Source organism: Toxorhynchites rutilus, chromosome 1, assembly GCF_029784135.1.
Source record: "Toxorhynchites rutilus septentrionalis strain SRP chromosome 1, ASM2978413v1, whole genome shotgun sequence".
Taxonomy (NCBI): domain Eukaryota; kingdom Metazoa; phylum Arthropoda; class Insecta; order Diptera; family Culicidae; genus Toxorhynchites; species Toxorhynchites rutilus.
Window position 1 is genome coordinate 4873873 of NC_073744.1, and position 12100 is coordinate 4885972.

The following is a 12100-nucleotide window of genomic DNA, read 5'->3' on the forward strand; positions in this document are numbered from 1 at the left end:
AAAGAAACTTACCTACAAGACTAATTTTTCGAAGAAATTTAGGGTGTTATTTAGGAATAAACAATTAGAATAAACAATTAGCAGAGGGCTTTTCTCGGAATTTTATTGTACGTACAGCTAGTCAAATGAGTGAGTAATAAATATGCATCAAAAGAATCAATGTATTCAAAATATGTTATATTGTGAATTTACTTGACTATTGGTTTCTGAGGTCATTTCAGCTTCCTATTTGAATCGTCGCTTTTTACGAGGGGTGATTGAATTCATGGAGAAACCTCACTGATCACCCCTTCAACTTTATTTCAAATATCAAAAATACAAACTAAAAACAATGCAATGCCCTCTGTTTCCATACTCTCTACTTTGCCAGCCTGCCCAGAGGCACTTGGTTCTCGTAAAAATTTTCTCTAAACATTAAATAATTCCGTATTTTTGGTTGAACCAGATCTCTTTATTTGCAAAGACAACATCGTCAAAGAAACAAGAGTTGATTTGATTGGGATCCATTGATTGAATCAATAACATTGCGATGTCCATAAAATATTCGAAAAATTGAGGATTGGCTGATTGAGACCCCATACAGCAGGGCGTACTGTTGAAGAGCTTCGTCGAGATAAAAGATAGGATTGTTCGGGAACAGGATTATCAAATATATTCGTTTTTGTACATCTAACTTCCGAAAGGTTCTATGCCGTTTGCTGAAAGTTTTTATTCCCTTAGTTCATAATCCACGATCCAGGAACTAATGGTTGAATTGATCTTCTTGTAGCTTGTATCTAATTGTGATCGTGATAATCCCAGGAAGTAGTAGCCGTACAAGCAATGATATTTTGTATTGATATTGGCCCAATGTACGTTTACAAGGATTGATTTTCTCATGCAATCTTTAAAATTCACGAAAATACTCGCAAAATAATAAGCAAAGACGAGAATCAGATTTGTCATTCTTGACATCTTTATCTGTCAACAGTAAACGCGACTATTTTTACGACCGTTTAAAGCGCGACTATTTCTAACCGTCGTGTCCAGTTAGGGAATAGACGCACAATACCAAAATAAATGAAAAGTATCGTCAAGTAGCATTTGTACACTCAATTTTGCGATAGACTGTATGTACCTTACATATAACTCTGATATGAATTTTTTTCTCGGTGTAGGACAGAGAATAGAAACAAACAAAAAAATTAATTCAAGCGCAATTCATTCGATTTTTTCCCAAGAAATGGAGAAATGTCCACGAGGACAACAGAGAGAAGGGTATGAAAAATGTCCATGCTTGTCCACGGAGGGGGATGGGGTATCTGAGTTCCTATTTTTTCTGTCCACGTCGAATCTGGACAGCATTTTTCAAAAGAATACACCTTCCTTCCCCCTACAATTACGTAATCATTGAACGCAGCGCATCTCCGACGCATCACATCAGCTGTTTTCGCGCCTCGAAGCCAACCCCAATTTGACACATTGTGTGAGCTTGCTTACTTCTTGGCGGCAGAATTGACGCACCACATCGCGCAACAGGCAGTACTGAAACGATTGTTATATCTTTTTTTTGTTGTAATTTGTGAGTTTGCAACCGAAAACAATAGTGCGCGCACCGTTATCATCGTCGCGCCGCCGTCCTCAAGGAACCGTGTATGTGTGTTTGCTCCCACCGAAGCGGTTGGATCAGCGTCCGAGTAGTCGCGAGAATAGAAGAGATAAAACGACGATGACGGTTTCCCGGAATGGAGGAGGATTAAAATGAAGTCAAACGGCGTTTAGTGTGTCTCGTCCTCCGATGTTTACATTGCGACAGATAGAATAGCTTTTTTTTTTTTTTGAAGAACCATAAAGAGTCTGATATCATTCTTTTTTTCTCATTTTCTTAGGGCGCTTGCTGACTTGCTGTGATTCTTTGGCCTGTAAGGAAGGAACAACGATTACCAGTAGAAACGGGGGAAACAATGCTAATCAGAGTTTCCGCCACAATTGAAGCGATTTACTTGATTCTTCCCCATGCGGGCAAATTGATTTTTGGGGTACCACTAAATTTGTTTTGATTAGCTTTAATTTCTCGAGTGATCACAGCTGTCAGCTGCGATCGATCAGCGGAACCAGTAAACCACATCCCGGGATTCCGGCCACTTGTTTCACTAACCTCAGAGATTACAGCATCCGAAGATTTGTCATAATTAAGCCGACAGGCGAGGTTTTTGGTAGGATTTTTCGCGGGTGGATGAAGGTTTGGGAGAAAAAGGGCAGAAAGAGCGTCCGCGAGCGCGACAGGAATCGCGGTACGACCGGTTCGGTAGAAGAAGAAAAAAAATCATGAACCTTTCCTTGCGTGAAACGAATAAGAAGACGTGATCTCACGTAGGCGCGCACGGTAGGTAAAGGCTCGAGGAGGCGCAGGCTATCGACTCCCCAACACAGCTAGTCATCGTCGTGTAGAACAGACCCACACAGCAGCATAAGAACGCTATGCGAAGGAGAGTAGGTAGCATAACTGGTTTAGTTGGTGTGTGCGTTCGGATCTTCCACACGGCTGCAAGCGCTCGGTAGAGAATATAGAGGGTAGATCGCAGGGCGAGCCGGAACGGGAGAGCACGATAAGGAAGGACGAACGGGCGAGAGCGAGAGGGAGCGCTCTGAGCGGTTCTGCCTAATGTATATATGCTCTGGGGCTCGAGCTCTTTCGGTCGAGAAGGGAAGTTTGGGCTGACTAGAGCTAACAACACAGGCTGAGCCGGTCCGAGTTGATAGAACTGGAAGTCAGTTGAGTTCAGCACTTCATCGCGAGCAGAAGCAGCTCCTGGCTTGGAAAGCAACAAAATCACATAAGCATAAGAATCTTGTAGCATAAGATCAACCTTCACTAAGGTTTCTACAAACATATCTTGTGCTCTGTGCTCTCTTCCGAGTCTAGGTGACGATTTTTCTGTGTGGAGAAGAAGTAAAAACGCTGATAAGGCATATTTGTATGAACTGATTTTAGTGAAATTAAGAGACGATATGGTGTGTAGTTGATACAAGATAAAAGAAGAGACATTTTTGGATGAAAAAAAAAATCCCGTGAGTGTAAAGAACAAAATATCCGGGAAAAAATGGTGCTGAAGTGAGCGAAAATAAATCGATCCTTGAAGTGAGTGTGATCGAATTGTGACCCCCCGAAAAGCCGGGTTCAAAGAAAAATCAAAACGCTCCTGAAACGAACAACTTGTGGATTTAGTTCGAACCCGGAAAGCAGCAAGGAAAACGCAACTCCCTCAAAATGATGTTGGAAAATATTGATTTCGATCTCTCCGAGTGCACAAGGTAAGAACCGTTCGCAATCAAATGCCTGCCCGAATGCATCAAGGTGTTTTCCTTTTCCCAAAAGATAATCCTTAATTAACGCCGAAACATCGGTCGGATTGATTGAGTATTCTAATCGCGATAAGTTTATTAATAAATTTATAACTTCGCTTCGTGCGAAGAGAGTTTCCCTATTTATATCGTGAACACACCACAAACGGAACGGAACGCGGACCTATAAGACAAAAAAAAAAGGCGAGGGTGAAGGACTGTGTGGCAGCTGAAATTTGTCCCTCCGCGTTTCAATGTTCCCTGTGCTCAGTCATGAGAGAAGAAATAAACACTTCCTCCTCTGACTGTTCTTACCACACCGTGCGTGGAAGAAAGTGAGACCCTCTTCTTGAAATCACCTAAAATTAGACTGGAACTTCAACAACAGACTGAAACAGGCAAAACAGGGGGACACTGAACTCGGGCTTCCACCCCCCTTCACGGGTGCGATTCCATTTCCGTTATTTCCCACAGAGCATAGTGGATCTTCTTTCTTTCGTCGGCTTTTAATTTGATGAATCACGCCTCGCGATCTCGCGAAAAGCAGACAGTGTCTGTGAAGGCCGAAAAATCAGACGAAAACGGAGGAAATAGACCAAAACTTTAAATCACTGCCTCAGTGAGCGGAAAAGCGCCTTCTTCTCGCGCACCATTCTTCACCGCGATCATAGTTGGCCGTTGCTGTCTTCTGTCAGTTTTGTTGAAAAACCGTTCGCTTTTTTTTTTTTTTTTTTTGGTGCATTTCTCGCGTTTCGCGTATTAATGGTGCCCCGCCGCGGAGGCGAAAAATCTCACTTTCATTCGCCGCGCACCGGTGCCCTCTCCCGATTTTGGGGAATGGTGCGCAAACTCGCGGGGGCTCGACCGGTGTTGTTTTTTTTCCACCGTCGTCGTCTGTTCGTTGCTCTGTCGTGGTCTGTTGGTTGGTTTGTTTACGTTCACACGGCGCTAACGGGGTATTTACGAGCTTTCTGCCCAAATTCGGTACCTTGGCGGCCACCGGTCCGCACCTCCCCACGCACATGTGCTTAATAAATTTCGCTGGTTTCGTGTTGTTGGGTTAGGTTAAGGCGCCAAAGCGCGCGCATTTGCGTATAATTTGCGACAGCGGCTTGAACTGTCAGATGTTTGCCGGCTTGCTGCGCTCCAATAGGATTCGGTTCGATTTTCTATCGAAACGTGTCATTTTTCCCTCATTTTTATTTCTCATGACACGCAAGGGGTCTCTGTCCCGGCTGGTCTATTTTTAGGTGTACGTAGTTTTTCTCGTGTTGCCTTCCCTGCCTTGTTTGTCGTTCCGAAAATTCAATGCCCTCTTTGCGTTGTGCATTCTTTCCACACACAACACTGCTGCTCTGCAAGCCCTGAACTCGAAGCGCCAGATGTGTGAGTGGAGGGAAACGTAACCATCTCTCCACCGCCACCACCACCGCTCCTTCGCCTCGTCTCGTCGTCGGGATCTCTTTGGAGGACGCCTAGTCTAGCGTGCCGCACATCGAAGAAGCGAGGAATATATGTTTGTTATGACGATAATAATTATACCGGCAGCAGAAAAACGGGGGGACTTTTCCGAAAGGGGTCCCTCCGAAGTGCAAAAATATGATAATCAGCTCTCGTACAACGGCGCGGAACCTCTCTTTTCCGCGGCTATCCTTGATCGCTCGCCACAAGCCAAAGCTGCACTTTTTTATTACTGACGAGCCACGATAGTCACTTCCTATTGACGAAAATCTTGCTCTAATGGTGGCTAGCTTCGCCAATGTGCTTTGACCGATCAAGTAAGCGGTGAAATTGATGGTTGTCATTTTCATCGAGCAATCGAAATTCACGTATTTGAAGGATCGTTTAGACTCATTTATATTCTTTGTTTCCCTCGAGTTTTAGCATTCTATATGAGAATGGTGTTCAGGGAGCACAACGTAAACAAATGCACCCTGGTAAACGTGTAAATTTCCATTACATCAAGTGACATGGTATTTCTCGTCTTGATGATCATGGTGCGCTGACTTGCAACATGCTTTGATTGTGAAAAAACACTCTGACAAACAATTTAGCATCGAAGAGTGAAGAATTTGTTTATGTCGGACAGTGACAAATTGTAGCTCTGACCACAACACAGTCGAATGAAACATTGACTTACAAAAAAAAACTAATCAAAACGTGTTGTCTCTGTCTCTTATCTTTACAGTCGCATTTCGACCACTTTCACGCTAAACTCTGCCGGTCGGTCACCGGCAAGCCGTCTGACGGAACAGCGCCAGCGTAGTGCCCAGCGACGCCTGCACATCAATCCCCTCAGGATGGACAACAAATTCCTCGAATCGCCCGGCAAGGAGAACATCCCCACCGAGGAGGAACTCTCGTTCTACCATGGCAACAGCCCACAGGCCAGTCCGCGGCCCTGCAGTCCGTGCGATTGTCCCGAGGAGAGCGATATGTTGCTTGCGTCGGAAACCACACCCAGCAAACAGAGCATCATCCGGAGCCTGGCGGGAACCGGTAGCGCTAGCCGTCTGCGTCGACCCCTGGAAGACTATGATCCCAACTCGATGGATTCGGGCTACGGCGCGAGCGTATCGAGCGAGGGACACAAAAGTCAATCGATGTTCCGCTTCATTCAGCCATCAATCCCCCGCCAGAACTCGAGCTCGGCCTCACCACCGGCGCATTCCAAGCGCATCTTCCACAGCCTGTCCTCCGGCTCGATGGAATCGATGGACGACATCGACATGGATCTGTTCGAAATGGACGCGCTCGAGGATGACGCCCAGCAGCTGCCCAGCAATCTCAACTCACTGATCTGCGGTGACATCAAGGCCACAAAGACCACCACCCCCGAGAACAAGAGACCCTTCTTTCGGCGTTGTCTGAGCCTCTCGGACAACCTGATCGCACGTCGCGCCAAAAACACTCTGGTCTTTGATTCGCCCGCCGATATTGATTCCCCGCTCGCCAAGACCCCGGAACGGTTCCGCATTGCACCAGACCAGGAGAACATCAACCTGACACCGTTCTCGTCACGAACCGAAACCGCGCGCTGCTTCAAGCGTCCGGAACCACCGGGTGTCAGCCCAATCCAGAGCAAACGTCACAAAGCCGAGGCCCAGACCCCCGTCAGTGCGTACCGCAGCACCATCTCCACCTCCGAGATCAGCTCCCTCGAGAGTCCCGCCATCCTGACCGTCCCATCGGTGCGACACAATCTGCAGAAATCGATCTCCATGAACGATGCCCACATCATGAGTGCTCTCTCGCGTTCCTCCTCCGAGCCGGACCTCATCGGAGACTTCAGCAAATCGTACATCCTGCCGCTCACCGAAGGTCGCCATCGGGACTTGAAATCCATCTCCCCCGGCACCATGGGTGATCTGCTGCAGGGTAACTTCGCGCACGGCGTTGCCACCTTCAAAATCATCGACTGCCGCTATCCGTACGAGTTCGAGGGCGGACACATCCGTGGCGCCAAGAACCTCTACACCCAGGAGCAGATCCTGGAAGAACTGATCAAAATCAAGACTGACCCACCGAAGGTGGAAGCCGATGGACCCAAGCGCAACATAATCGTGTTCCACTGTGAATTCTCGTCCGAGCGTGGCCCAAAATTGTAAGTTCTCATCCCAGACACGAACCACAAAGAGGGGGAATATTTCACCCCGCGTGAAATATTTCGCACCCAATTTCATCGCAATCAACAAATCACTCATGACTCTCTTCCTCTCCTTTCTCTCCAGATCACGCTTCCTGCGCAACAACGACCGGATGCTCAACTCGGACAGCTACCCGGCGCTGCACTATCCGGAGATCTACCTCCTGGACGGGGGGTACAAAGATTTCTTTGCCGTGCACCCGGAGCTGTGCGATCCCATTGCGTACCGGCCGATGCTGGATCCGGACTTTGGGGACGCCTATCGGCACTTCCGCGCCAAGAGCAAGAGCTGGAACGGGGGTGAGGGGGCGAAAAGCGCCACAGCCGGCGGCAGCAGCAGCAGCAGCACCGGACATGGCTCGCACAGTAGCAATCGACTGGTGAAGTCCCGGTCGAGGTTGGTGCTGTAAAAAAAAAGGAGGACCAGAAGAGGGATAGAATGACGGGGCACAGAAGTTGACTTTTTCCACAGTTTTATTTTCTATCCGGGTTTATATTCATATAGTTTATGCTCTGTACAAACGTTAGCAAGCAAGCGCAAGCTCTTTTCTGTTCGGTCCGGTTTTGAGTTCACTTTTATCATTTTTTTTTGCACCGTTTGTAAGTTTATTTTCAATGCAACTTCTTAATTTGGCAATACTGTTTCGAACGAGAGCGAAATTTTAGCGCAGAACTAAATTCCAGAACGGATTATATTGTTTTGCCTTACACGTTTGATAGTTTAGCGAGATTTTTTTTTGTTTGTTATCTACATATTTTATCTGTGATTTAGTTTTCTTCTACTTTCGATTCGATTTCACGCGCGCGATATTTTATTTTCTATTTGGTCATAAGGACGAAGAGAAGGGATGCGATAAAACACGAACAAAATTAGCCCGTATTTCATACTTGATAACGAAACTTATAACTACGACTGGAAGGGGAAGCTGCCGCTGGCTTCTCCTTGTAAAAAAAAATAATAGTACACATAAACGACACTCTTAGCTAGATAAAATTGAACAAAATATGTATATGTAAATCATTTTTTTCGCGAAGAAACAGAACACAAAATGAGGCCTCGTGCTTTTTATTTGCGTGAATGTACATTTAGACGAATTCTATCCGAGACAACGCACCCCCAATGAACTACCCCTAATATATATAATATACCCCTAAGACAACTCATTTCTGTATATATATATATATATATATATATATATATATATATATATATATATATATATATATATATATATATATATATATATAACCAATGTACATCGATGAAAGCAGAAACATGAAGAGAGAGCTTGCCGCTGCTGCTGTTGCTTCCCGCACACTTTAAGTAGGAAAATCAGGGCGCATTGTGGGGAGGGTTCTTTGTGAAAGAACCCCCCGATACATTTGCAAACATTTTGTCTAAGACATGAGCAGAGGAGGGACAGGCGGCGGGCGGAAACGGGACAGCAGCAGAGGAAGCGGTCAGTCAAATAATTACTCTTTCATCGGTGTTGCTTTTAGCCCGTGTAAACTATTGAAACTGTGTGTGTGACGAGTTTGTTTTAGAACTTTATTCTACCATAGTCTGAACAAAAAAAAACGTGGAAATCGAATAGAAAAATTTCAACGTTACAACGATCGAAACTTTGGACTGATTTTTTAATGTAAAAAGTACAGATTTATAGATTAATATATTTAAACAAAACTATGAATAGAAAGAAAAACAAAATAAATTCGAAAAAAGCAAAAAAAATATCTCAAATCGAACCTAATTCAACGAGTGCAACAAGAAACAAGATAGCATAATACCCTTATTAGTCCGTAAGATGCGAACTACGTTAGATGTATAGACACAGAAGATGTAAACTAATTATTTTATTGCTAGCATTAGTGCTGATAACTTGTAAGCGAGCGCGAAAAGCGAAAACACCCGACTGTAAATACTGATCTTTTCTGTGAAAAAGACCTGAAAAGCACAACGACTTCGGCAGTTCGACCGTTCCGCGGTTTGACGAATAAACTATTTTTATTTAAACTTAAGCTGCGCACTCTTTTTCCTTCCACCATTTGAGCAACACCACCAGAGTCCCACACTTCGTCCTGAATGGTTCAATGTATGTTACAGTACTAGCTGTAAAATCTGAAATTCCAGTTTCAGTGTGACGTCTTGAACAATTATTAGGACCTCTCACCAGTTCAACGAGTTCCACAGATACGTATTTGAAATCGGTGCGACCTCTAGTCTCCTCGTGACTCGTGACAGCACATACATCAGTGTGATGATGTGATCGTAGAGAAGAAACCGTTGACTGACCCCTCAGTCAGTTGAGTCGAATCGAAGGAACATTGTTTTACAGGAACAGAATAAAATATTGGACCCTACACTGCGTTTCACAACTATAGAACCACTCATTTTTTCGGAGTTGAACTTTATTGTTGTCTCCAGACGCGAAACATACAAAGAACTAAGATTCTAGTGTTTCTCATCAACACGAATGCACAGTTGGAAGTTAAATGAAGTATTTTAGAATCATCTACTTCTGTTTTTGCATCAAAACCAATGTGATAATTGGGTAATTTGGCATCAATTCATAAAATCCGGAAGGTCATGGCATGGTTTAATGAATAATGGTTTCAGATTCTGGACTGGTCCGCTTGTTCACCAAATCAAAACCCTGTCAAGAACTTATGAGGAGGGATCGTACGAATAGTTGAAGTTGAAGAGCTTAAACGAGCAGTATCCTCTGCGTAGAACGAAATACACACTACAACATGGCGCAGCTTGGTCGGAACTACCCAGAATGGGTTATTTTATTTTATTTTATTTATTTATTTTATTTTATTTGATAGGAAAAAGCCTACACGAAACGGAGCAGACCATGCCCCAGCCCGTAAGAGCACAAAACCTCTTATTGTATCAACAGATTACATTCAAACCCACAGATCCAATTTGTTTAAACTAGCTTATACATAACACTAACATTATTACATTATTACAAACAAGTTATACATTCAATAGTCATGGTGATAAAATATCGTAAAACATAAACTTAAGACTAGCACGAGAATTATTAAAGTCAAATATATATTAGGCTGTCAAAAAAGTCCTGCGGTATTTTTTTTGAATTTTCATTTGTTCATAAAATTAGTTACAATCATCTGTTTAAAGTCAAATATGCGCCGTTTTGTTCGATGACTTGTTCCCAACGAGATGCCAACTTCATAATACCCCTGTTATAGAAGCTCGCTTCCTTATTGGCAAAAAACTCGGATAGCCAATTTTCACAGGCCTCTTTTGTGGTTAACTTCTGACTACCTAGCTCGTTCGCCATGGACAAAAACAGGTGGTAGTCACTTGGTGCAAGGTCCGGACTATACGGCGGATGCAAAAGAACCTCCCATCCGAGCTCCCGGAGCATCTGGCGCGTCACCAAAGAAGTGTATGGCCTGGCGTTTTCCTGATGGAAGACAATGCGGCCTCTGTTTATCAAAGATGGCTTCATGAGTGCTTTTAGATTATTCCTTGACAATCCCACCAAACACACAGCAGAACCTTCCTGGCCGTTAATGAGGGCTTGGCCACCGTCTGAGCCGCTTCAGCGGGCTTCGACCCCGACCGTTTGCGCTTCACGTTGTCGTAAGTGACCCACTTTTCATCGCCAGTCACCATCCGCTTCAGAAACGGGTCGATTTTGTTGCGATTCACATGCGTCGAAACGGTCAAAGATGTTTTCTTGCGTCAACGTGTGTGGCACCCATACATCGAGCTTCTTTGTGAATCCAAGCTTCTTCAAATGATTAATAACGGTTTGATGACTTATCCCCAGCTCTTGGCCGATGCTACGGCTGCTACTATGCCGATCTTTCTCGGCTAATTCAGCGATTTTGTCGCAATTTTCGACGACAGGCCTTCCGGAGCGTGGCGCATCTTCGACGACCTCTACACCAGAACGAAAACGTTGAAACCATGGTTGTCATAGTAGTACTGTAAAATATGTCGGATTTTTACTTTATTTTGCTCCATATTAGCGACACTGTAACTCACGAACGACTTAACCAAACAAAACACTGTCAAGGACTATATTATAGCGCGCAAGAATACCTTTCCAACAAGCTATAGTATGACTCGATACAATGAATACAACTAGAACTACGCGCTTACAACGACACCTCGCGGAAATACCGCAGGACTTTTTTGACAGCCTAATAATAACATTTGTTGAATATTTTACACATGCTGGTCAGAGGTTCATTTGCACCATAGTTTGTACGAGATGCCGGAATATTCAGAAACGAGTGGGAACGTAAATTTATTCGTCTAATGTGTATGTTTAACTGTTGGAGAAGCGCAACGCAGTCTATATCTGACCGTAATGGATCAGCAATAAACATTGCCTTAAGGCCCATTTATACGTTGCTAGTAGCTGACTTGACAATGAGCAGCTACTGACCCGGTGGACTCGCTTGACAATTGGTTGACTCGCCTTGTCCGTTCACATAGTGTGAGCTGCTGGCGAGAAACTAGATACTACGGCACGGGTTTACCTGGGATGCCAGGCGATTTTTCAAATGTCCATCAAATAGTCAGAAACAGCAATCAGGTCCGAATTTGTCAAATGATTGGTCCGAAATCGACTTCTTTATTGGTAGTTTTCATCTTAGGTTTTCAGTTGAATGTATCATTACACAATTTTATAGAGATTACAGAGCAGTGTTGAGAATAACACCTGAACAAGTGGAAAAACTGTTGAATTTAATTGCTCCACAAATACAACGCCAAGATACACTCATGAAGGATGCTGTACCTGCAAGAGTGATAATATAAATGACATTGATATGCCTTTCTTCTGGAATATTGTTCAGATTGTTGTCGATATTTTTTAGAATCTCGAAAGCATCCATAGCTAAGATAATTCCGGAAGTATGTGATGCTTTAAATGATAGTCTAGAAGACTTTTTAAAATTTTATTCACACGCGTCAAAAATTAAAATAATGAATGAAAATGTACTTTTTTAAATCGAATATGTATTCTGTTTCTTAGAACCTTACTTTTTTTCGCAAGTTGTGAGTGAATTTTGAATGAAAATTGTGCCTGATAATGATTCTATATTAGACATTCTCCAGAAAACTATCTCAAAAAGAAAGCGTGC

General features: G+C 43.8%; 1 protein-coding gene across 3 annotated transcripts; it reads left to right on the plus strand.

Annotated features, from left to right (window-relative positions):
- The first annotated feature begins 1441 nt into the window (after positions 1-1441).
- Positions 1442-8989, plus strand: LOC129762412 (M-phase inducer phosphatase-like). Of its 3 annotated transcripts, none has more exons than XM_055760645.1 (4): positions 1442-1521; positions 2906-3294; positions 5513-6928; positions 7056-8989. In XM_055760645.1, the coding sequence occupies exons 2-4, from the start codon at positions 3251-3253 to the stop codon at positions 7378-7380; spliced, it is 1785 nt and encodes a 594-aa protein (XP_055616620.1). In that variant the 5' UTR covers positions 1442-1521; positions 2906-3250; the 3' UTR covers positions 7381-8989. The 3 variants fall into 3 exon arrangements, with proteins under 3 accessions (XP_055616620.1, XP_055616619.1, XP_055616618.1); XM_055760644.1 differs by having other exon boundaries at positions 1502-1632; XM_055760643.1 differs by lacking the exon at positions 1442-1521 and having other exon boundaries at positions 2673-3294.
- Positions 8990-12100: the final 3111 nt, after the last annotated feature.